The 26102-nt window shown below is 38.8% G+C and overlaps 2 protein-coding genes across 3 annotated transcripts; one reads left to right on the top strand and one right to left on the bottom strand.

Annotated features, from left to right (window-relative positions):
• The first annotated feature begins 2660 nt into the window (after positions 1-2660).
• On the top strand, positions 2661-8475 carry LOC147235813 (transmembrane protein 138-like). Of its 2 annotated transcripts, none has more exons than XM_086144055.1 (5): positions 2661-2742; positions 5104-5694; positions 5891-6062; positions 6257-6332; positions 7900-8475. In XM_086144055.1, exons 3-5 carry the CDS (start codon positions 5937-5939, stop codon positions 8010-8012), a joined length of 315 nt encoding a protein of 104 aa, XP_086000181.1. In that variant the 5' UTR covers positions 2661-2742; positions 5104-5694; positions 5891-5936; the 3' UTR covers positions 8013-8475. The 2 variants fall into 2 exon arrangements, with proteins under 2 accessions (XP_086000181.1, XP_086000180.1); XM_086144054.1 differs by lacking the exon at positions 2661-2742 and adding an exon at positions 3671-3999.
• Positions 8476-8798: 323 nt separating this feature from the next.
• LOC147235814 (cilia- and flagella-associated protein 70-like) lies at positions 8799-25809 on the bottom strand. Its single transcript, XM_086140442.1, has 26 exons — positions 25738-25809; positions 25258-25435; positions 24793-24885; positions 24322-24407; positions 23564-23755; positions 22897-23079; positions 22625-22719; positions 21385-21478; positions 20402-20539; positions 20124-20267; positions 19009-19077; positions 18737-18828; positions 18326-18383; positions 18061-18237; positions 15339-15470; positions 14440-14568; positions 14221-14354; positions 12376-12491; positions 11638-11862; positions 10937-11067; positions 10442-10594; positions 10164-10325; positions 9962-10051; positions 9728-9829; positions 9275-9322; positions 8799-9016 (listed from the first exon to the last, which is right to left on the bottom strand). The coding sequence occupies exons 1-26, from the start codon at positions 25807-25809 to the stop codon at positions 8912-8914; spliced, it is 3198 nt and encodes a 1065-aa protein (XP_085996568.1). The 3' UTR covers positions 8799-8911.
• Positions 25810-26102: the final 293 nt, after the last annotated feature.

Below are 26102 nucleotides of genomic sequence, written 5' to 3' on the forward strand. Positions count from 1 at the left end.
GTGAAAAAACAATTAGCTGTGTCTGGTGATCAATTAAAATATTTTGGAGAATTCTTGAATAGTCACAAGAGCATCCCACATGAACTGATTAAAGTTTCGTGTTCCTCTATGTTTAGTTTTAAATGACTCAGCAGCTGCAGAATGTTCACCATTTTCACATCTTTTACAGTATTGGATTTTGGCAGAATTAGAGGATAATAAACTTAATCCCACCATACAAAAATATTTCCAAGTTTTGAAGATCCCTGCAACTCTACCCATCAGTGATAGATGTATTTAAATAACCTTAATACATAATTGGACTTAACTTCACCAGTAAGATGGGAGAAATTTAAGTTGTTCAGTCCGATGCGGACTGTCTTCATCACAGATCCTGGAAATCTGTATTTTGTATCATTCCCTGATATGAAGAACAAATTAATAATAAGGAGTAATATAGGACTGACAGTTTTATTCTAACATGTTCATGGAGGCAAATTTTCATAGTTTTTCCAGTTATCATTTAATATATTATTTCAAATCAAGTAAAAAAATTCACAGACATTTTTCTATATTTACATTATTTTATTTTAATGACTTGATAACTTGCTGATGTTAATTTCTCACTAATTTTGCAGTCAGGTTTTTTTTTCATAGGTTTAGTTTGTTGCAAAAGAGAACAAAAATCAATGCATTTATTGAGGTTTAAGGAGAATTTGGGTAGAGTGGGTAGACTTTTCTGTGTCTGTATGGTTTAGCATGATAATTTGATGTTAAAAAAAGATACAACGCCGCTGTCAGAAAATGTTCAGGGTATATCAATCTATTCACCAGCCTTGATGGAAATATTAAACTCTAACAGAACCCCAATTTAGCATGCATTCCTGCACCATAAATTCCTAATCCTCTTCCCACATGACCAGCCACCTTAAAAAAACATTAGTGATCACACAACTTTGTCATATAAAACCAAGACCCCTAAATTATCTTTGCCTGCTCTTTAAAAACATTTTTGGGACAATAGTCGTCCAGCGTCGAGTGTGAATGTGGCCTTTTAAAGATTAAAAAAAACATGTCGAACCCAGATAATCCCTTCCTCCTGCAGTAATCCCATACACATTAGATACATTCATGTCACAGCAGAAAGCAGCAGCATTGGTGTAAAGCAGACAATAGACTGAGCCTCAGTCAGACACGCTATCATAAAAATAGTAAAAGGATTATCGTGAAAGATTGAGACAATTCAAAAAAGGCTCTTCCACATTGTTGCTTTATGCGGATGAAATGATGACACACAAATTCATTTGAGTCCAATCTGGAGCTTGTCAGCTCACTCCGCCCTAAATCTGAACTTCATTCATTTCGTAACTAAAACTCACAGCCGCCGGTCATGCTGGTGTTCAGATTTCCAGGATAGAATCTCCTGATTTTGTTTATTGAGCTCAAAGGTTTGTGCCACATATCTGAAATTTGTCCTACGAGTGACAGAAATGGCTTCCTTTTTTCTGTTTTCTAACTTGATACATGTCCGAGTGGTTTTTACATTTCAGTGCCAATGACAGTGTCCTGCAACTGATATTTTATTTGCAGACTGAACAAATAACATTTCTCTCTATTTGAGTGCTCACCACAGAAATCATACCCATAAACTTCAAGGTTTTTTTTTCAATTTGCCGTGTATGCCCCTTAAATGCACCGAAGCTATTTTAAATTTGTAGGATGCTGGTATGGCCATTTTTAAGGTATAATAACATTCCTTTTTTGTCATTTGCTACATAGTGGTTTAATAGAGTAAATATTAAACCAATTTCCCATTTATTTTTGAATACTGTCATTGACTGTGACGTTAACCCATTTAGTAGGATTTTTTAAGTTTCTGTAGAGTTTAGCATTTACTGTGATGCAGTAATATTGCACCTTCCCCTGTCTGTGTGGGTTTCCTCCGGATTCTCTAGTTTTCTCCAACAGTCCAAAGACATGCAGCAGGTTAATTGGAAAAAATTGAAAAAATTTCCCCGAATGAGTGAGTGAGTGAGTGAGTGAATGGTTTTCTGTCTATATAAGTTGCCCTGCGATTAACTGGCAAGCAGTCCAGGGTGTAACCCGCCTCTTGCCCGATGACAGCTGGAATAGGCTCCAGCATGCCCCGCAACCCTGAGTGCAGGATAAGAAGATGGATAGATGGATGGATCCTTCTGCTTATTTTGCAATTGAAAAGTTAATTTGAATGCTTAAGTAATGTTACACAGTTGGTAGTGTGTCTGTTAAAGCTGTGTAGTAAATGTGCAGGTATCGCTTTCTTGTGTGTAATGGCCCATATTAACCACTGGGTGACAGTGGTTATCTGCAGACGGGGCAACACTTATCTTTTCTGTACCCAGATGCATTGAAGGATCTCAAACGGAAAGGTAAATGGAAAAAAAAAAGCCCCAAGTAGTATCCAACTACCTTCTATGATTTCCTCTTAGAAATTATGTCAAACTCTTTCATGTCACTTGAGAATAAACCTTCAGTTTACAAAAAAAAAAAAACTAAGCATATTTGATACATATATATATAACTTTTGCATTAAAACACTTTTAGATCGACATTAACTGGCACTGTGTTTGACCAAAGATGCAGACGAACAAATAACTGCATCAACCGAGCAGCCGTCTGATGGAGGTAAAGGGATCACAGCAGTCAGCGGGGACAGACAGGAGCTGCCATCTGTGCTTCACGCTGCTCCTTCAAGCTCTGAGAAAGCACGCTTTGCTTGTGCAGGTACATGCTTTAGGCCTCTGAAATCATCCTTCATTTCACAGGTAAACATCTGGGACTTGCTGTTTTTTTTTTTTTTTCGTTCATGTTTCTTTCCCCCTAAATCTTGGCTCACTCGCTTCTCAGAAGTTGTAAAACAAAGGACGTGTCATTTCTGGAGAGGGTGGCAAGCCGTTTCCTAAGAAGATTAAGTGAGACTGTACTAAGAATGTTTACTGTGCCAGCTTAATGACAACCAAAAATGCTTCTTACCTTCTTTTTTACCTACTTTTTTAACCGATGAGAAGTGTTGCGAAGATTATTAATTGATCTTTGAACAGTTTGAACGACAGATTTAGGTATTTACAAAAATATCACATCCTCTAGATTTTGATCAGGTAACAGGTGTGAATATTAGTTTACAGAATTAAAATAATTAGAAAATCCAGCATATTTTTATATAGTTTTTGAATTTTTAAGTGATATTTCAAAAATGTTTCATTATTAAAATTTCACAGCTCAAATTCTTGCTTATTTTCAAGGTTGTTATTTTTTCCAAATTAGTTTTGTTAAATAAGACCTTAGCTATTTTCATGAGGTCATTCTAACTAAGTCCTACGGCGTATTTCTACAGCAAGGGTTTTGACTATGTTTGTAGAAACTATACCATTAATAAGCCCTAAATCCCTTTGTGTACGTAAGGTTACAACTCCTGCAACAAAAAGCGCCCAATAACAAAGACTTCAACTTTGCTATTTTTTATTCTTCCGTCATTCAATTATTCATTTGTTTCTTGACTGCCACGAGTCTGTAGAAAACTACTGACCCAGAATCCCAGTGTGGCACCTGTATGCAACAAGTAGGTATTCGGTCCACGGGTAGACTGCTCCGGTGTTTAGGAGCAGTCTTAATCTCCCACACACCTGCTACAGCCGTGCCAAACTATAAATACGTCTCTTGTATGTGCGTTGTGGGTCAAAGGAAGCTCCACCTGGTGCGAAGGAGCCTGTTGAGTTGTGATCCCAGCTCACAAGATGCCCGAAAAGCTGAGGAATCCATCGACTTATATTCAGTTATCGCTCCCGGCAGACAAAAGTGGACCTGTTTACTCTTTTTTGAAACACACTTTGAAGAAATGATCCGGTCCTCAGTTGGATGGGAAGCAGAGAAGGGACACTTTTTTTTCCTACTGAAGCTCTTTCATTACGGAAAATCAATAGTTTTCGGTCATATGAAAGAAGACGTGGGATTTTGAGTTTTACGACTGTGTATTTCATACAGGTAAACATTAATTTGTGTTCAGATATCCTGGATTTGATTTACCAAGTGGTTGACATCTCTTTAGGGTTTTAGTGTCTCACAAGTGACATATGGTGGCTTTGGAAAATGACTCAATGAATAATGGAAGGTACAACCAAGAATATTTTTAAGCAGCAGCAACATCAGCAGCTGCTAATGAAATAAAGTCACAGTAAACTTGGTTGAATTATCTGTAGATGGCTTTGATTCAGCGCCCGAGTGCACTTGCCACTGTGGGGCATCGGGTGATTAGGGCAGTCTAGACGTTTAAACTATTTACAGTAATTTATTGAGACATTCACTTAAAGAAAAGCAATTAGGTATCAAATGTACATGTGACCTAGGACCCTGAGAACAAATTCACAGAAATTAAATTACATGTCTACAAGTGTTATGTCAAAGAAATACAAATGCTGTGTGCTTGAAATATCCAATAACCCCTCAATTATAACAACAAAAAATACAGTACTGTTGTTTTTTTTTTTTTAAAAATAGCCAAATAGGTTACTCTTAAATCGGCAAAAATTATCTAAAAATATGAAGCAACAAAGTGGGGTCAGTATTTTGAAGAAAATTGCTAATGAGAATATTGTTTTGTGAAAGAGCTTTAAAAATTAGAATATTGTAGTTTTGGTTATGATCCATGATACTACAACGTGTCCTCATGTAAATATTAATGAAACAGGGTCATTCTTTCCATTAGGTTAATTTGACAGTTTTGACGTGAATTCCTTTTTCAACATTTGCAGGGACTGTTTAATAAATACATTTATAATATTTTGATATTGATATTTTGCAAAAAAAAAAAGTGTCACTGTAACACTGAAAATGGTTCAATGTAACAAGGTTACGTGAAGGTTCAGTGTAACAGGGTCATAATGGTCAAGCATTACAAAGGATCATCCAATTAGAGAAGCGTAAACACGAAAAGATCATCCCATCTGAAAATTTGCATTCAGAGTCAAAGTAAAGTTTGGGAGGAACATGATTTTGTTTTTTTTGAAATATATGGACATAAATCAGCATCCAAAGGGATTTTGCAACATGTCTCATCATACTTATGTGTCTCTTCCGTTTGTCCCGCAGAATCTGTCAGATTTCCTCTGGTGGAGATGGATTGTCAGTTCTATTTTGACTATTGAGAGGAACCTTGGCTGTAGCTGACTGCCAAAGAGGGAGGTTTTAACATTGACAATATTTAAGATCTGGGCTGCAGATATCAACACTCTGGACATGCTGGCGTCGGTCCTTTCCAGGCAGTTCATCACACAGCCAGAACCCATTTCCCATTTTGAAAGACCCTCGGGTTTTCCGAAATAAAGAGGAATCATCATCTGGAAAAGGGGTTTTCATTTTGTCAAATCGCATTTGGACAAATAAGAAACACACACACACACACGCACGCACAAGCTAAACGCCTCGGTGGGGCCCTCAAATGCTAGTTTAACGTGTGGATTGATGATTTAATCGTGTGTGTAAAAAGTGCAGCGCAGCCTTGGATCCATCGTGGAACCAGAGAGCGGCTGGGCGCCCAGCCTACGGGTCGGAGACTCTCCAAACCAGCAACTATTCCCTGGTGCTACTGATTCAGCTCAGCCTTCTCTCTTTTGATCTGTTTGTCAACTCCTTCAGTGAGCTGCTGAGGGTGGAGCCGGCAGTACAACTTGTGCTTTTCATGTAAGTTCTGCATCGAACGAAAACAGAACCTTCTTCCGAAAGGGAAATGCCACTCAAAAGATATAACGCAGTTTGATTCTCGTAACAGTCTTGTGGAATCATAGCACAAGCCTTAGCCTCGCGCACCAGACGACTGAAAATTCCATTTCATGTCCTTTTTTTTTTTCTCCTGTCTTTTCTTGTCTTTTCACATCAGCATCCAGGACATCGCCATCTTGTTTAACCTGATCATCATTCTTTTGATGCTCTTTAACACCTACGTGTTCCAGGTCGGTCTGGTTGCGATATTGTTGGAGAGATTTAGAGCGCTACTAATGCTCTCTGCTCTCTATCTGATCTTCAGTGTCATTCTCCATTCATGGCTTGTGGTACGTATGTTCGGATATAAAGAATTATTCGTTTTCCCTGGGATTTACCAATTGCATATTTTTACTAATTATACTGATATTCAAATTGAAAATGTCATAATGTGTCAAAATTGATATTTCTTTAGTCCATTTTTTTAACTGTTCATTTGAGAGGAAACTCACCTCTGATTATTTTGCGTTTTATTACCCTGTAGAATCTACGATGGATGAATTCCAACAGATTTATTTGGACGGAAGGCCTTCAGGCGCTATTTGTGTTCCAAAGAACTGGTGAGATGGCCTAACTTTATTTACCTTGATATAAAGCACCTATATATATTTAGGATGTTTCCCGATGTAAATACAAATTACTGCCACTGCCTACAGCAGTGAAATTCTGAATTCTTACCATGATGGAATGAGGTTTTTTAGAAATGAGACCTCAATTCCTACAACAAATACCAATTGCAGGCTAAATGTTTCAGAGAATTAAATGCATGAGATGAAGAGTTCCTTCACAGGAGGAATCCTAAGTAGTATAGATGTCTGTGCTTGCTTCAATCTTATTCATATACTGGACAAAATAATAAATGTGTAAGTCATGAGACAGTGTGTGAATACACTGGCCTCCAATATTTTTTCTGCTTTTCACATTATACCAGCAATGGCAAGCTGGTCTGTGTGAAGGATTTTGACTCTCTCTAGGGTTCACTTAGCTTTTTAGAAAATGTATTGTCCCCTCTCTGCTGACAGACTCCATGCAGTGACATCCCGCTGTCATGTGGATGACACACACATACTGTATAATCTCCTAAATGGATCAAAAGGATTTATTGTCTAGCCATTGTTGTTTTCAGTTGATGATCCTTTATTACGTTTGATAATGTGGAGACGGGTTACTATTTGTCTCTTCGTCAAGTGTCCTTTTCCAAGGCTAAATGTTGCTTTTGATCACGCTATGATTGACAACTATTGTGGGGGGAAAAAAAGTGTGTGTACACACTGCCAGTATCATGCCACCAAGATATGCATGGCAGCACTGTTTTGCAAAGAGGTGCTATCTCAAGACACAGTGTAGCTAAAGAAATAAAATAAAAATAAATACATTTAAAAAAAAATGCCCACTATATCGGGCTGCTGCTTGTTTAGTTGCAGGGACGTATATGAGAAACTGTGAGGCATCAAATTCATTCATGTATGTATATATATTGTGTACATATATTATGACCATATACTGTATACACATCCCTTGAAAACAGGAACATCTGGGAAATATGTCCACATTTTACATTTAGTTCTAACTATAATGATAATTTAAATGTGATACTTTATATGCTAACTTGACACTTATCCAATACATTTCCTAAAGTACAAAAGACTTGGATGATATAAGTTAAAAATTCCATGTATATGAGTATTGAATTTCAAAAGTTCTGTCTTGGGTCACCCTTTCATAATAAGCGAAGATGTACAGCATTGAGGGATTATTGCAATACAAGCAATATTATAAAGGTTAATGACGCATTGCATGCACGGTTGGAAAGATTTGCAGTATAACAGTTTATGGTTTCATGTAGGTGGGTGAAAAAGAATAAAAGTTAAATGAATGCCAACAATTTCAGATCTGGTTGTAAGATTTAACCTGTCGTCTCGTTCATTGGTTTGGTTTATCGTGCGGTTTAATGTTTCCGGAAAAAAAAAAAAAAAAAAAAAAAAGAGCTCTTTCTTTGCTGGCTTGAATCTAGAGTGGCATTCCTAAACATGAAGATTTGCGCTCTTGTTGCAACAACAGTCACTTCTATAGAAGCTTTACATTTGTGAATTATATGAAAAAACACACGTACTTTCCTGTTCACAGCTTCTGTGTTGTACTATTACCACTACAAGAGGACCTCCGAGTATCTGGGTGACCCTCGTCTCTACGAGGATTCACCATGGCTGCGAGAGGTCTTTGCTCAGGTCAGACAGTGACGTCTCTCGGCGAGGATCAGCGGAGGCCAACGTCCCCACCTGAAACATTAATATTAAAACATAGCCCGGATAGATGGGAAATATGTTCTATAGAGAAATAACTCACATCTTCTTTAGTGTTACAGGAAATATTTCAATTAAAAGGAGTCACAGACTTGCACAGGTAAAAAAGAAGTCATACACGAACCGTACACAATTTCCTCTCTATGCAGGATGGAATGTGCCAAATCTGGTCCAGCTGTTAAAGCACGACATCTAATTCCTCATTTGGCATGTTTTTTTGCGATTTGGATGGTAAAGAGAATGTTTGGAGGTGTTATTCGAGAATGGGGGGGTATAATTTTCTATAATGTATCTACACCAGTCACCATATGCCCTTTTTGTTTTAATACAATATATTTTCCAAGAAAAGATTGTGATGCAGTATATTTTATATACAATCTGGCAATTTGTGTTGCTCAAGTTTTGCTTGTAACACAATATTAAACACTTTTTCCTGACTTTGGTTTCAGTAGTTACTGAATGTAGATCTCACATGAGTTGGCTCCCTCTTTGAATGGAGAACATGTTCATTACTCTTTACATGCTTAAACTACAATACAGTATGATATATATAATAACAGAGGGTTAAGCTGTTATGAGTCCATCATTTAAAAATGAAATCAAACTTCTAATTGATTTGTAATTCTCATCAAGCATCTAAAAATGATCAAGGTTTTAATTTCTTAAAATTTTAAAAATGTACAATCAGGCATAAGTCTGTGTACCTACCAGTACAAATTGTGTGTATGTTTCAACCGTACACTGAGGTTAAGGAAGTCCCGAGTTAAAACCTAAATATGTGAAGCACTTTTTTTTTCTACAATGTGTGAAGTTTTAGTCGCTACTGGCCTCTAAAGTCAAGCCTCAGAACTCGTTCCAAAGTTTGAACCCAGAAGCCTGAGCTGGATTTGATCCTGCAGGTCTTTGAACTGATCCAGAAGAGATGTTTTCTGCAGGTTGAACTACAGGCAAAGAAAAGATGACATGACATTTAGACAAAATAGTCTAGGAAATTATCACGTAAATAGAAGTGTGTCTGCCATACTGTGCAGAACCCAACATGTAGTCAGTATTTTAACAGTCATATGAATCTGTATTCCCACTTTCTAATCCTATTTGAGACAAATGTGAATAACAATAACAACCTGCATTATCAGCGAATAACAGTACACGAATGCCTCTAGAAGCAGTATTACAGTAACATGACCGGTCCAACTCACCCTCACGGCATATTTATAATACAGTTCTGCTTCTTCTTGCCGCTCCGACTGAAAATAGGGACAGACGTCATGTGATCAGTTCAGGTCTAACATGTCAAGAGTAGAAAAGCCTGATAGTAGATCTTTCCAGTGAGGAAACACAACAGTGTTTCTGATCTGATCTCCTTGTCAAAGACCAAGACAAACATGATTACTATGCTCCATACTGTGGCCAAACACGTGTATAGCAGCCGTAGGGGTGTATTCAGATAGCTCATGACTGAGCTGGAAAGATGAACAAATGTATCTATTTGCTTTGTTTCTAGATCTTGCAGTCAAATATTAATTGGGGCATGTAGTGGAAAACATCTGTTTATTTCTTGGCAGTTTTTTTTCTTGAATCCGCTCACTCTGTATGCTTAAAGTTCGACTGAAGCACAGCGGGAGTGATGTCAGAGTTTCATCATCACTCACCCTGAGGCAGATCAGAGACAGGTAAGCCCACACCTCTGCGTTGTGGTTGTTCAAAATGTTGGCCTCTGTCAAAGCTTCCTCTGCTATACAGAACTCCTCCAGCTACACACACACACACACACACAAATTTACAAAATGATGGATCATCCAAGCGGATTTTAATTTTTTCTGAGTTCAGACCCCCCGCCCACGACTGTCCTTTTCATTTCACCAGAAAAGAAGGCGATGCTTTACCCGATAACATGTGATACCCATGCCCAGCCAGGTCAGGCAGGAGGGAGACTGCTCACATGCTTGCAAGTAGATAACTTTGGCGTGCTCAAACTGAAAGTGAACCAAAACACAGTTGCGGGTCCAACTTTAAGCACAAAGGCACCATATCTTCAATGAATATTTGAAATGTTAAATCAGATTTCAGCGTTTGAACCTCTCTTACCTTCTCCTCCTGGAGGTAAATGGATCCCAGGCGGAGGAGAACCAGGTGAGAATCGGATGGCTGCTTCAAGGCGTTGAGGCTGCATTCATAACTGACGCGAGCCTCGGTGAACAAGCCTTGCTGATAGTGACAGTGGCCATTCAGAGCCCACACATTGGCATCCTTCAAACGCAGTGGACAATACAGAATAATGTAAATGAGTATAATTTATGGACAGATGAAGTCTTCAGATTGACATATAGAAGGGGATCAAGATCCTGCAGTCATAACCTGCGTACCTCGTCTTTGTGAAGCAGCACTTCTTTGAAGCTGGCGGTGGCACTGTCATAGTCAGATCTGAGCATCTGCAAGTGGCCCAGATGAAGCAAGTAGAAAACACTTCGACCTCCGTCTGAACTCAATAGCTCCTGACACAGGGCCCGCTCCGCCATCTGAAAGCAGGTCGGCGACAATAACATTCATTTTTTATAATGATGCATCCATGAGGATTTACACTTCACATTAAGAAAATCTGAAGCAACAAAGTTTAAAGTAGACTCTATGGCCCGGATCAGTTTGACTCGATGGTCAGACGATCATTCAGATTTCTGGAATCAGAATTTGCTCAAGCTTTTTTTCAGACGTTGTGAGCGACATAATAATTTTTGTCTTTCGAGTCGAGTAGAAATGACAGTTATGCAACAGTATGAGTGCTCTCGTCTCCGATCACATCAGATGTCAGAGAAAAACATACCGGTCAATTCCATTGGAATCCAGATGGATAGTTTCTTTACCTGCAGGGCACTGTTACGCAACAGGAAGTGCACCGTATCGGTGTAAATTGTGGGGGAGTAGATGACTGGAGGAGGTTTGGAGCTGACGTTCTGACCTTGTTCTGCCGGGTCCAGGTCTGCAGCCTCAGAGTCTGAGAGAAAGACAGTCATATTGTAACGTAAATGTTGCTGAATCTCAGGGATTTCAGTTCTGTAGAACTTCTGGGTGAGTCCAGTAAAAACCTAACTTTAAGTTCACTTTAAGAAAAAAAAAAAAGCTTACAGATAAAAAACTAGAATTAAATTGAGTGTTATCTTCACTCAATTCACACAATTTTAAAATCAACAACACTTTAGTTGATCATTGATATGGGTTACATGAGATCATGGTCTCAGCAGTTATTGGGAGAGTGTTTTTTTTTTTTCCTTTTTTAAGAAATGATCCAATGCAGACATCATTAAGTTAATTTTCATCTAATATGTATGGAGTAAAAACTGGAATTTTGACGTTTCACAAAGAACAAGGAATAATTGTGATCACAATCAATTCAAAAACAGGAAAAAAAACAAAAGGAGCTAATTTTTCTTCCGCCAGTGCCACTGGCACAGAAACCAGGAATCTATTATCCTCTCCAAGAAAGGAATAGTTATCAGACGAAAGGAGAGACAAAGAATGTGACATAATTGACTAAGAGAGACATTATTCTCTTAATCTGCATTACCTCCTGTTTCATTGTCACCTTCTTTGATGGGGGGGGATTGACATGCTGTCGGGGCAGTCTCCTCTTCCTCTTGCTGGTCTTTCTTCGGCTCCGGTTCTTTTTTCTCCACTCTTTTGTCATCTTTTTTCTCCTCTTTCTTGTTTTCTTCTACCCTCAGCTGGCGCCTGGCCTCCATGAAGGCTCTTTCAGCAAGTGTGTGCTTGTTCATGTTCTCCTCAAGTAAACCTGGGGAGGGGATCTGGAAATGAGAAAGTGCTTCTACACAAAGTATCTGAACTGTACAAATAAAACATTGATATGAGTGTATATGTTGGCTGGTTGATTAAGAATGGTGACAATATTGATTGGGGATTATGGTCTATTTTTGTGTTGTGTTACCTAACAACTGAAATCCAAAGTCTGGCCAAAGTTCTAATGTTAACATAAAATATTTTAACATAGTCTGGGATTGTTATTGTGTAAACCTGATTTTCTTTTCCAACTTAAATGCCTGTCTAACACTTTTGTGTCAAGAAATGAACAGATTTCAGATGGTGAATTTAGGTCGTTCACTGAAAATGAAATTACCAGCTTCCAGGTTTGGTCACCAAAAGTTTATCATCAGTCTGGCTGTATTCTAACCCTTCGGGAGCCTCCATTATTCTGACTGTGTGAGCAACTGGATGAGATCAGATTTTCAATTTAAAATGTTCCTGCTGCTTGAATAACAATCACAAAAAATACAGACTTCTATCTTACCCAACAGCGTCCAGGCCACCACACTGGATGGCTCAATGCTGGCAGCTCGCTCCAAGAAGGTCTCTGCTTGCTCAAATTGCTGATACATCACTGCCAGTACTCCGCACATCATTAGGCTGGAGAGAGAACATCACACAAACATAGAAGTTCCAAGTCTTACTTTTTAACTCTCCATCCAAAATATTTTGGCTGCCTCTGCACGCTTACGCCTCCAACTGGGGTGAGTTGCCGGAGTGCGCGGAACTCAAAAATGACCTCCCTCCAAGGCCACTGACAAAAGTTTCGCTTTTTGATATAAAAAACTCTCTAAAAGCCAAGCTTTCTAACTCGAACCCTGCTGCACACCTCCCAGAGTCTTTTGAAAATCACCTTGGCAGGTTTTTAGAGTCCACCAGCTGAGAGATGGGGAAACAAACCAACAGATGTGTGGAAGATCCGCAGGTGATGAATAAGATAAACTTAATTGATTCCCAAGCCCGGATAAATGCAGAGGGTTGCGTCAGGAACGGCATCCGTAACAAAACTTTTGTCAAAACCAAATATGCAAATCAATCATAACAACCAGATCAAACCGAATCGGTTGAGGCCCGGGTTAACAACGACCGCCATTGGAACCAATGACCTACAGGGAACCAATGGAAACTGGGCAACTGTAGGTCAAAGAAGGAGAGGAGGAAGGAGTGTTCAGAAGCAGAAAGAGAAGGGGAAAGGCATGAGTCTGGGACTAAGAGTAGGAACTTTGAATATTGGGACCATGACAGGACAGAGTTGGTCAACATGATGCAGAGAAGGAATGTGGATATACTGTGTGTCCAGGAGACCAGGTGGAAAGGCAGCAAGAATAGAAGCGTGGGAGCAGGCTTTAAGTTGTACTATCATGGTACTGAAAAGAAGAGAAATGGAGTAGGAATTATCCTGAAGTGAAAAGAATGTCAGATAGACTCATGAGTCTGAAAATGGAAATTAAAGGTGTGATGGTCAATGTTGTTAGTGGCTATGCCCCGCAGGTGGGATGTGAGTTTGAGGAGAAGTGATGCAGAATATCCCCAGTGATGAGAGAGTGGTAATTGGTGCAGGCAATACAGGTGGTGAAGAAGTGATGGGCAGATTTGGAATACAGAATAGGAACGCAGAGGGAGAGATGGTGGTAGACTTTGCAGAAAGTATGTAAATGGCTGTAGTGAACACTTATTTACAGAAAAGGCAGGAACATAGGATAACTACTAAGAGCGAAGGTGGAAGCACCCAGGTAGACTACATCTTGTATAGATGAGGTAACCTGAAAGAGATCAGTGACTACAAAGTAGTTGTAGGTGAGAGTGTAGCCAGACAGCATTGGATGGTGGTTTGTAGGATGACTCTGGTGACAAGGAAGAGAGGCCAGACTGAGATGGTTTGGTCATGTACAGAGGAAGGATAGTGAGTATATTGGTAGACGGATGCTGGAATTGGAGCTGCCAGGCAGGAGGTCTCAAGGAAGACCAAAGAGAAGACTTATGGACATAATGAGAGAGGATATGAAGGTAGTTGGTGTGACAGAGGAGGATAGAGAGAATAGGGTTAGATGGAGAAGGTTAATTCGCTGCAACGACCCCTGAAGGTTAGCAAAAAGACTGATATTATCATACTTGCTGATACTAAATATCATTGATTTGGGTGGATTGTTTTTGTTCTAATTTGTTCCTGAATATTTTGCAAGTATTCAGCATTCATTCAGACACTCAGTATTCATATGCCGTTCACCAAGGTCACCATCTCCACGAACAGCATTCAAACAGCCAGAGATAAATTTTTGTGTACTTCCCCCCAACCCCCACTTCCAGTGCATCTTTGGATATTTCTGACCTGGGTTGGTGAGTCTGCTGGAGGGAAACCGCATCGTGAAAACACTCTTTGGCCTTCATGAAGTCGCCAGTCTGCATGTAGAGGCTCCCCCATTCATATCTGTAGGAGGGTTGACGGGGATGCCTCACCACCAGCTGTGGGAAAACACATATCTATAAAGAAAGTCCCCCCAAAACAGCGAAAGTGGACAGAATCAAGATACTAATGCTTATGATGTACCTCCTCAAAGTATTGGGAGGCCTGCTTATAATTGCCAATCATCTGAGCCTCCTTGGCAAAATGTAGAAGTTGAGAGGAACTCAGCTGGATTTCTTCCAGGCAGTCGTCCTCAACATTATCGGAGTAGATCTAAGGAGGGAGACGATTAAGAAACATTAACAAGTTACAAAAAAAAAAGATGAACAGTTTGATTTTCCACTTGCTTCTCGCATCTAAATAAGATAAATGAAGAGGTGAATCCCTGTGGCACAGGTTTGCATCACCTTAGGCTTCCGCATGGCTGCATGCTTTACCTGTTTTTTGTTTTTGTTTTTCTCTTTCCATAAAATTGAACTCATTAATTCTGAAGATGATTTAACAGATGCAATTCTTGCAAAATACTTTGAAACTGAGAACACAAAAACTCCATATAACTGCAACTGGTTAGAGAGAAGGTGGGGTTGAAGGCAGGGTTGGGAGACTTATGTCCACTTTGGCATGCAACCGTACCTTTACCAGAGAAGGAAATAATATCAGTCACATAACATTTGAGAGACTTGAGACCAGGTTTGTACAAGGGATCTTTGTATGACAAGTTCCATCAATTTTTTTGCAGGCTGGTATAGCATATAGATAGGCAGCATGTAGAAATAAATCAAAAGATGTGAGACACACTTGAAATAATTCCCAAAATCTACATCCTTTGCTTCAAACTACTACAGCTTCTAATTAAAAATTATAATGTGGCCAAGAAAAGGTCGCTACAGCGCAAATATCATTGGGTACTCCATTCTTGGGATATAACCTCAGAGCCAGAAGTAAGAAGATCCGGGTCACAGATACTATAAAATGTCAAGAAACGTACTTAATATAAAAACGTAAGACCGATACATTAGGGACTGCATTTTCTGTGTTCTTACTTTATTGAGAGCGATGTGCATCTCATCGACCAGGTAGACGTAGAGCTTGCTGACAAAGGTCTGTAGACCCTGTTGCTCTGTGAACGGGTCAACCTGTTGCAACTTGTCACGGACGACCCTCACCACTGCCTGCTGCTTGCCAGAAAAACACACATACAGTGGGGCAAAAACGAAAAAAGTATTTAGTCAGCCATTAATTGTGCAAGTTACCCCACTTAAATGAGAGAGCTGTAATTTTCATCATAGGTACACTTCAACTATGAGAGACAGAAAAACAAAATTAATCCAGGACATCAAATTGTCTGATTTTTAAAGATTTATTTGCAAGTTATGGTGTAAAATAAGTATTTGGTCAATAACAGAAGTTCATCTTAATACTTTGTTACATACCCTTTGTTGGCAATGACAGGTCAAACATTTTCTGTAAGTCTTCACAAGGTTTTCACACACTATTGCAGGTATTTTGGCCCATTCCCCCATGGAGATCTCCTCTAGAGCAGGGTGTTGCTGGGCAACATGAAATTTCAACTCCCTCCAAATATTTTCCATAGGGTTGAGATCTGGAGACCGGCTAGGCCACTCCAGGATCTTGAAACACTTCTTACAAAGCCACTCCTTCGTTGCTCGGGCGGTATGTTTGGGATCATTGTCATGCTGAAAGACTCAGCCACATTTCATCCTCAATGCCCTTGCTGATGGAAGGAGGTTTTCACTCAAAATCTCAGGATACATGGCCCTATTTGTTCTTTCCTTTACACGGATCAGTCGTCCTGGCAGAGAAACAGCTCCAAAGCATGATGCTTACATCCCCATGCTTCACAGTAGGAATGGTGTTATTTGGATGAAACTAAGCATTCTTTCTCCTCCAAACCAATCCTCTACTGGATCATCCAAATGCTCTCTGGCAAACTTCAGACGGGACTGGACATATACTGCCTTAAGCAGGGGGGACACTGCTTAATACTGTCTGGCACTGCAGGATTTGAGTCCCTGGCGTAGTGTGTTACTAATTGTGGCCTTTGTTACTTTGGTCCCAGCTCTCTGCAGGTCATTCACTAGGTCTCCCCGTGTGGTTCTGGGACTTTTGCTCACCGCTCTTGTGATCATTTTGACCCCATGGGGTGGATCTGGCATGGAGCCCCAGATCAAGGGAGATTATCAGTGGTCTTGTATGTCTTCCATTTTCTAATAATTGCTCCAATAGTTGATTTCTTCACACCAAGCTGCTTACCTATTGAAGATTCAGTCGTCCCAGCCTGGTGCAGGTCTACAATTTTGTTTCTGGTGTCCTTTGACAGTTTGAGGTTGTGGACAGGTGTCTTTTATACTGATAACTAGTTCAAACATCTGCCGTAAATACAGGTAACGTGTGGTGGACAGAGGAGCCTCTTAAAAAAGAGGTTATAAGTCTGTGCGAGCCAGAAATCTTGCTTGTTTGTAGGTGACCAAATAGGTATTTTACCGAGGAATTTACCAGTTAATTCATTGAAATCCTACAATGTGATTTCCTGGATTCTTTCCCCCATTCTGTCTCTCATAGTTGAAGTGTACCTATGATGAAAATTAAAGGCGTGTCTTGTCTTTTTAAGTGGGAGAACTTGCATAATTGGTGGCCGCCGAAATAATTTTTTGCCCCACTCCGCTGGACTTTTCAATACAGATTCATCACTAGAGGGAGAAGATCTTTGAGCATTTTTGAGAGTTCTGGTGAATCTGGCATTTGATTGGATATCTGCAAAGTCTAAGGGCTAATAAAACTTCTCTGTTGCTACATTCATCCTGCTGTTTTTTTAATTTACCCAAAATAAAATTACAGAATGTATCGAACATGAAAACAGGAACAGTTCAGTTTAAGTTAGATCTTATAATTTTTCGATTTTATGAAAATCGATTTTATAAAAAATATTTAGGGAATTTGTAATGATTTTTTGTTATGTCCCAATCTTTCTTATTTAACATTATTTCTCCTTTGATGTAACATTTACTTATTAAGTGAATAATTTTAGTTTTATTCACTCATAAATACTGAGAGGCTTGTGAATTTTTTTTTATTCAATAAAGAAGAAAGAAGGTAAGAAAGAAAGAAAAGGAAAAAAATGTTGGTGATTAAATGTAAAGTAATTTGTAATGCTTTTTCTTCCCAGTCCTTCGGTTTTCACATTATTTCACATTTTATATACCATTTATTTACTTGGTTACTTCTTTTAGTGTTATTCACTCATAAATTCTGACTGTCGAAAATGTTTTTATCAAAGACAGAAGAAATAATAGGCTGAAAATGTAGGAAATATTTAAGTAATTTTCGATGTTTTTTTTTGTCATGTTGCAGTCATTCCTATTTTACATTACATCTAATTTTATGAAACCTTTAATTATTTGGTAAATAATTTTACTGTTATGCAGTCATAAATTCTGAGACACTTATTCTATAATTAAAGAAAGAAGAAGAAAGAAATAAAATGCAAAAATGTAGGTAATATTTCAGTAATTTGTGCTTTTTTGTCATGTCCCAGTCTTTAATATTTCACATTATTTCTCATTTTATGTAACATTCAGTTATTTAGTAATTAATTTTATTGTTATTCACTCATAAATTCGTAGCCTTATGAAAAAGAACAATTAGAAATAAAAGGCCCAAAAAAATTTTTTTTGAGGGTTGGGAATTATGTGGCCATAAACTTCACGCAGCTATAAAATGTGGCTATAAAAACATTTTCCTGACCTTCATCTGTTCCTTGAAGGCAAAGTATCTCCCAGAGACATTCAGTTCTCCCATCAGCTGGGCCATTATTTGCTCCTGACTGCAGTCCTCGGACAACGTCGCCCTGAACAATTCCTCATACTGCTCTGAAACGTGATTCACCACGTTCTTCACTTGCCTGTGGAAGTCTTGAACTGCCTACAAGAAAATGCAGCAGAGGCAAGTCTTCAGTTGGTTGTATGAATGAGTATGTGTGTGTTTTTGTGTAGCTGCGTCTGAGTCTTACTTTTTCTGCTCTGCTGGGACCTGCTGGTGGAGGTCTGGGTGGGATCAGTGCTTTGACCCTACAGGACGCATAAAGAAATTTCAGCACACATTAATTCCAACCGCTCTTAGGCAAAGAAAAGCAACAATTTCTATCTGAGAACAAAAATCAACTGTCACACGCGGAATTGGTGTCCTCGGACAGGATTCGATTTAAAAAAAGACAAAAGGTTGAAGAATCATAAGAGTGACAAGATCTGTGACAAATATAACAATACAGTTTGTTAATTTTTCATTTTACCTCAGATGGCTTTTAAGGGCTCACATTTTTCTCACCCTTTGAAAAACACAACCCAGGAAAATGATGGTGTCTCACCTATTGCTTGACAAAACCTCAATAGTGTGCACTTGGTTGACTTGTAAAATATTTTACCTCCTGGCCAGCTCTTCTGGAGATGTTTTCTGGATAAGTGGTTTCTCCAAGGCAATTTCAATCATAATATACGTTCTGCTTTCTGCATAAACCTGTCGTTAAGGCAGATGGGATGTCAGCCTACTGTCTTGACTCAAAAAAATGTAACCGCAAACATGTAAAGTTTAACATGAGTCGGGACAGATATGCATGACAACTGGCTGAAAAATATTATCATAAAAAAAAAGTTTGTGTGTGTTTGGGTTATTAATATAGCACAGTGTAATACTTACATTATCATCTGTATTCTCACTGCCAGCCACACTGTAGACTGTCGGAGTTCGGCTCTGATTGCCAGGTCGCTTAGAACAATAATGAGTTATGTTGAAATATTATCAATATTCTTATGCTCATTTAAGATGTTGATCCTAATGTCATTAATTTCATTTAAATATAAATACAAAATACAATTCTATTCTGATAAGCAAAACACTCTAAATCATAAATAAATAATAATGGGTACTTTTTCTGATGTGGTTGGAAAATAAAAAAGATTGTCAAAGATGAAGAAGCCTGGCATCATGTCGTATGAAGTTCTAAGTACCAAAATGCTGTTTCCCCTCAATGTTTTGCTTCAGCAAGTTAAAAAGACAGGGATTCTTTCGTCTACTGCTGTCAGCGTGCCGAAGCGCAGCATTATTCTTTTTAGATTTATCTTATGAGTTAAAGATGAGGTTCTCTGGCCTCTTCAAATGTCATCATGGTAGTTATGTAATGTATTTCTTTGACCCTGTAAAACCAGTCCACATATATCACATGGTATATTAAAAAAATTATCATTCAGTATTTATACGAAGATATCTGCAAGATACACAACCAGATATCAGTTACCAGATACACAACACAAATTAAGTGGGGTTATCTCCTGCATGAAAACATATTTTCTTTAAATATATGAGTGCATGTGAATAAATATGTATATATGTGTGTGTATGTGTGTATGTATATGTGTATATTAAAGATAACCACAACAGGGTATTACAAAAAATATTAAATTTATATGGATGTAAACTGATTCGGTGCATTACTGATCGTGTGTGTCACACACACATCCTCCTGACTGTACACCAGTCAAATTGTCAAATTGAGGAATGACAGCTGGATAACGCCAATATAAATCCTGTCCAAGTATGAGCATGAGAATCCTCCAGATGGTGGACGTGGTGATAAAAATATCACCCAGGACGGCAAATAATAAAAGGAAAGGGGCAACGCGAGTCCATCATAAAATATGTCAAGATGTTGTTGTCATGGAAACAAACCCACACACCCCGCACCTTGCTCAAATGCATGCCAGCACTGTTCTGCCAGTAAATAAACACTTTGAAGCAAACACAGAGTTATAAACCTTTTTGGCTTGGTCCTTGGCTCCCTTGTTGTTTCCATTTAAGGGCTTCCACGCACTCTTTGCAGAACCTGTAACTGAGCCAGATCGGGCGTGGCTCGCTGCAGCCTTGGCCTGCTCCTTCAGTACACTGACACTCCTCTTGGACTTTGGGAACGAGATGAAAAACAGAGACCCTTGAGGACATGTCACGGGACCGCACAACAGTGTATTTCAGTATATAAGCACTTCCTGGAAGACTTAGAGATGTTAATTGTACAATTAGTGTGTATTTGTGGTACCTTGTTTAGAACTTCAGCTTCAGAGAAGCTGTGAATGCAGTATGCTCCTCGGATGCGCTGAACTCCAGGATACAGGAGCCGTCCCATGTCCACAAATGCAACACCGTGAAAGGGGATTTGTGGGTCTTCTTCGGTTGTCTACAAACACACAGAAGTGAAAATTAATCATTGTCTATTCTACCTCTCCTGTAGTCAAGGACACACTGGAGCTAAACCTGAGGGGAATGTATTCAACGGTTTATGCTAATGTATTGAATAGATTATATACTTTATATTGCTAAATACAAATATATGTTATCCCTTAATCACTTCTATGATGTGTATCTGATCTGATCCATGTTATGTCACAATACACAATGTGACTATTTAAAAGATAAGGGCAGATTTTTGACCCCAAAAAGAGTGCATATTATTGTGATGCTTACATTGTTTCTAGAGCAACCCTTGCAAATGGGTTAGTAATATGTAGATAAATGTGATCTGTTTCCATTCAACAGGAAAAAGGACACTTTAATGAAAACAATTGCAGATTTTTACGTTAAGACAGTTGAGACAATTCATATTTCATATTTCATTATATTTCTTATTCTTCCTCCTTTCTACTATTATCTATTACTGTTATGTGTTTTACTTGAAACTCTGGCACAACAATTTCCTTCGGGATTAATAAAGTTGTTCTCATCTCATCTCATCTCATTTAAGAATCCTCATTTATTTACTTGTATTCTGGAAAACAGTGATAGATCTCCATCACTTTTATATTCTTATGAAGGAGCAAGTTATGAGGACATTTCTGTTCTGCACTAATAGAGCATTTGCTCGGTGCTGCGTGTGGTGAATCAATTTTATTTTCAAATGTATGTAACCAAGCTGCATTTTGTAACTTTCATTTGGCTTCGACCACAGCCTCAATACTGAAAGTTCGGTGCATGCAGGAGACATGAAGAAAACTGGTAATTTGTGTCATAATAATCGTCAATAACCTGTTTGAAAATTTCTCCAGCCTTTCCAAGAGTAGCCGTTGACCTCATTATTTCCAGTGGCCAAAATCTGCCCTCAGTGATCCTCTGACGCAGCCTGAAAAACACAGTGAACAATAATGCATACATTTTCTTATATTCCAAACACCCATTGGTTGTACTCTGTTTTAAAATGTTTCCAAACATTCAAATACAAGCAATCACCCATCCTAGAAATGGATTCATGTACCACTTGAATTTGTTTGGCCGCAGTATCTGTCGGTTGCCTCAACAACAAGGGCTGATGTTCAAAGCTGCAGTGACTACAAGGATATAAAACTGATGAGCCGCACGATGAAGCTCTGAGAAAAAGCAGTGGAAGTTTGTTAAGAAAAAATTGGCTCCATTTTCTGTTTCAATGTCATGCCAGGGAGAAGCACTGAAGATGCTACAAGAGTGCTGATGGAGAAGTACAGAAAAGGTCAGAAGGAGCTGCATTGTGTCTTAAAGTGCATTTTTTTATTCGCAATGTAAATTCATGGTAATGAAACTTCACCTCCCATGGGGAAAAGATTCAACAGCATTTCATAGTTTTGATACTTAATTATGCTGCTGATTCAAGGATTATGTGATACCAATTTGAAGTATAATTACACATTTTCTTATTATGTGTGTCAACAATAACAACTGTCAAGTGTCATTAATTCCACACACAGTGTGAACTTTGTTCATGAATACTTCATTAAGCATAATTGCTCTGGCTGCTTTCTGACTGATGCTTCTATGGTGATGCTGAAAATCCTCTGAAACACTTTACCTGATCATCTACAATATTAACATAATTTGCATGCATTTTAATGGATTTAGAACGCTTTTTTTGCAGATTCTTCAATGGCTAGTTACAGTCCTTTGATTTAAAATTTGTCGCTATTGTAACACATACAATTGGTCATATAATATTTCTCACTGTTATTTGTTATAGTAACTGTCAGGAACTCCTAGTTTTAAGCTGGATGTATCTTCAAATTTTAATCTAGGTTTTTACACATACAATAACAAATTAGCCTTCTAAGTAAAAATTCTGCCTATTGATCAAGAATACTGTCTTAATTTGTGCAAGGGTTTTTATTTTACATTCAAAAACAGAGAAAAGCTTAAATTAACAAATGCATGCAAATGCAAATTACTTAAATTTCAGACTTGTTATTTTTCTCCAAATCATGTTTCTGAGCAGGGGGAGGAGTGAGATATATGTGAAGCTGACCTTGAAATGCCTCCTGCATTCAGAAAACAGAGCATCTCCGTATCCCAGCTCACCCTGTCCTTCATGATCTCTGATTCGTTACGAAACTCATGGTCCTGTGGGAGACATTTAGACATTTCAGTTTTGCTTTTCCTTGCTAAAGTAATCTCCAGTTTGCATTATTTTTCAGGTTGTTCTTTCTATCAAATTTGAACCACCACTCAAAACTATTAAATACCATAAAGAATTATTGGTGACAGTTATACATAAGCGCTGAATGTGCTCTCAAGTACCTTTGAGCCGGTTAGCTCGCCATCCTCCTCAACAGCAGGCTCTGTCTCGAAAAAGCTTCCAGGTAGGAAGTGGTTACCCGGAACAAGAAGGGCCTGATGGGGTCGCTTCTTCTGTCGCCCAGTTGATTCCCTCTGCCCCCCTGCCTTCATCTGTCCTTCGCAAAAAATCAGTACTTGATCTTTCTGGAAAACAGAGGAGTAATACAGGGCAGTTTTACATTATACAGTAAATAAGCATCGGTTTTACTCCTAGGTGTGATCCTAGGAGCACAATCTACCTCACGTTGATTAATATTAGTATTCTCCTGTGGTTGGGTAAGACATGTTTCTTATGTTATCAAGCAACTGTACATCAATGGGAGTGTAAACATGCTTAAAGGTGGTCTGTATCTTTCGGGACATCCTTACCTGGTGTTTGTAAAAGTACTGAGACCTAACAAATTTGTTATTATTGCGGATAGTGGTGAGAAGTAGCTGCTATTTAATAAAATCAAGTTAGGTGACCTAAAGATTTTGTTAGGTTCCTAATAGTGCAATTTTGTCTCAAGACCATGGGGGGTATACTTTTAACAGCAATACATAAGCATGTTGTCATTCATATGGCTGTTATCAAAATCTCTACAACTGGGATTGTGCCATCTGGACAACCAAGACGGTACAAACTTACCTCTGCTGTAATTGGGATATCAATTGCAGCAGTGAATATGCTTGGAGTGGCACCAGGGCCAGAATGCACTGTCCACAAGTCAGGGAGAGAGTAGGCGGTCTCCACGGTAACCTTTAGCTGGTTGGAAGTTTCAAGGTCAGCTTCAGTCAGTAAAGGCTGTGATACACTAACACTCACATCCAGCGTTGCCTGCTGAAGAAATTCAGAAATACATGGTTTATTTTCTGGAACTGATGTTGGCTTCAAAGTTATACAATGTGGGAAGGTCAGAATAGGTGATTCTGAAGGCTTCTCAGCTGTGGGGCCCTGTTGAGTAATCTTATTTTTAGGCATGGGCCTTCTATTAGCCAATAACCTGCGTTTCAAAATGGTCAAAATGGCTAAAATATCCTGAAAGCTTCATGAAATAATGGGTCAAATATTTGATTTAAAAAACACAATCACAATATTGACCATATCTGATATTTACTTGATATGCTCAACATGATCAGCTACAATGTCCATACTATTTGTTTACATTTCATAGTCGATGGCAATGAAAAAGAGGGAAGGAGTGTGATAACTTTTGGTTCACACAGTTAAAGCAATTTTAGTCAACAGAATGCGTGATTGATAACAACAGAAAATAATAACTCGTAATGATGTTTACTGTTCTTCTGGGAAGCTCAATAGTGGCTGGATCTATCGAAAACGTACGGAGGCATTGGTGTTGTAACTACAATCAATAGCAATGATATTACAATTATCCACCTACTGACCTTGGTGCCAATGTCCTGGGTAGATGCCTTGGTTGGTGGGAGAATCGCTGGATTCAGCGGGACTGTGGTGGACAAGCTACACAGGCCTGGAGGCGAGAGATAACATCAGTGCAGGCCTGTCTGAAAAGTGTTTAAATACAGTAAAAGTGACTGGAAAGCTTCACTGATGTAGCTGACAACGCTGCATCGCTCAGCAAAAGATAAAGCTTACAATATGCAATAAACCTTGATGAAAAAATAGATAATTAAAACATTGGCCAAAATATTTGATGATCTACTCGTGTGTCATGGAAATGAAGGGTTGGAGATCGTAACATCTAAATTTCTACATTCCTATTTTCTTACATCACTCAATTTCTGAAATGACTAGAGAATACACTAACCTATGCTCATGGTGATTTTGTTACCCCTGCCTGGAAAAAGTCATGGTTTGATGGGAGATGTTAGATTCACAATAAGAACAGAAAGTACCTTGCAGCAGTGGCAGCACATCAACCACAGCTTGGCCCAGCACAGCTGTCTTTTCACCTTTCTTCTTCTCAGTCAAGACCTCGGTCACCATGACTGACCACAACAAAAATTGATCATTAATCGGTACAGACAAAACATGTCTAACTACAAAACAAGCTGCAGTGTTCTGGAAGGATATCATCACAGTGGTTATGGATATACTCCATTTCTGCAGTAATTCATTAAATCTTTCATGACCTTGTCGAGCGATACTTTGCAAATTGCTTATCAAAGAATCACTATCATCATCGCTTCATGTTGGCAAATTGATGACAATCAATCTAATTTCACTTCCATTTTGACAATTTTCTTTTACTTTCTCACTCTCAATGTGAAAAGAATGGAAACAGTCAAAGCAACATGATTTCGAACACCAGTGCTTAGGGGTAGCAGACGTCAAGGAGCGACACATCCAGTTTACCGTACCTGTGATAGGCTTTTGCACCATTTCACTGAGAGCCAGAGCGTCGTTGTGGCAGTCGAAAGTGCAAGTGTAGTTGTAGTTGGTGCACTTTTCCACAACCTGTATTTTGTCTGACTCTCCCAGCACAACCCCATCTCTCTCCACCCGAAGAAAACTTTGAAAACTGTCCTTTTTCCCCGGCTGAAAGAGAATAAACATATCTTTTGATGTATGTCTTTTTGAAGATTCAAAGTGTTTATTGTCATATGTGGAGTCTGGAAACTTGTGTTGGCTGGTCAACTCAACATTTATACGTTACTTAAAGTACATTTTGCAAATAGCAATTTATTTAACGAAACTACAACTGTTTAAAATAATTTACAATCATCAATGTGTTGGGGTTACAGAATGTCAAAAGGCTGAAGTAATCTGATTACTTCTCCCAACAATCGCACTTGGTTGAATTTATCCCTGATTGAACTATTTGGTTGCTGTTCTCTTACCAAGTTACTTCCACGGTTTACAGTTACTGTCATGGTGATTTTATCTTCTGCTATGGTCTCCTCTGGCTCCATGTTTACAAAAATTGCAGCGTTTTTGCAGGTCGGTCGAGAGAGATAAGATTTTTCAGCATAACATCAGTGTGCTTCCTCTTAATGACATCACAGATTTCCCTTCCGAGGCTCCCTTTTATGCCTATTATCTTTACCAGACGGACAGTTCTCGCCTATTTTCTGCAAATTTCCCCCTTTTCGTTATTCGTCTCCGCCGATTACAGGCAGCAGTTTTTGGACAGTCGGCGTCCCGTTTCCATGGCAGCCGTGACGCATCAGGTTACATCTGAACTTCTGTACACAATTACCATCCT

Source organism: Fistularia commersonii, chromosome 3 (assembly GCF_037954325.1).
Source record: "Fistularia commersonii isolate RoL2024-O1a breed Wild chromosome 3, RoL_Fcom_v1.0, whole genome shotgun sequence".
In the NCBI taxonomy this organism is placed as follows: Eukaryota; Metazoa; Chordata; class Actinopteri; order Syngnathiformes; family Fistulariidae; genus Fistularia; species Fistularia commersonii.

Bases quoted from the DNA above. Each gene is read 5' to 3' on its own strand.
- LOC147235813 (XM_086144055.1), top strand. From the start codon at position 5,937: ATGCTCTTTAACACCTACGTGTTCCAGGTCGGTCTGGTTGCGATATTG. The intron at 6,063-6,256 runs GTACGTATGTTC...ATTACCCTGTAG, and splicing joins TTCTCCATTCATGGCTTGTG to AATCTACGATGGATGAATTC. The intron at 6,333-7,899 runs GTGAGATGGCCT...TCCTGTTCACAG, and splicing joins ATTTGTGTTCCAAAGAACTG to CTTCTGTGTTGTACTATTAC.
- LOC147235814 (XM_086140442.1), bottom strand. From the start codon at position 25,809: ATGGAGCCAGAGGAGACCATAGCAGAAGATAAAATCACCATGACAGTA. The intron at 23,080-23,563 runs GTAAGTTTGTAC...TCTGTTTTCCAG, and splicing joins ATATCCCAATTACAGCAGAG to AAAGATCAAGTACTGATTTT. The intron at 19,078-20,123 runs GTTTATAACTCT...TATTGTTCTAAG, and splicing joins CCAAGGACCAAGCCAAAAAG to CGACCTGGCAATCAGAGCCG.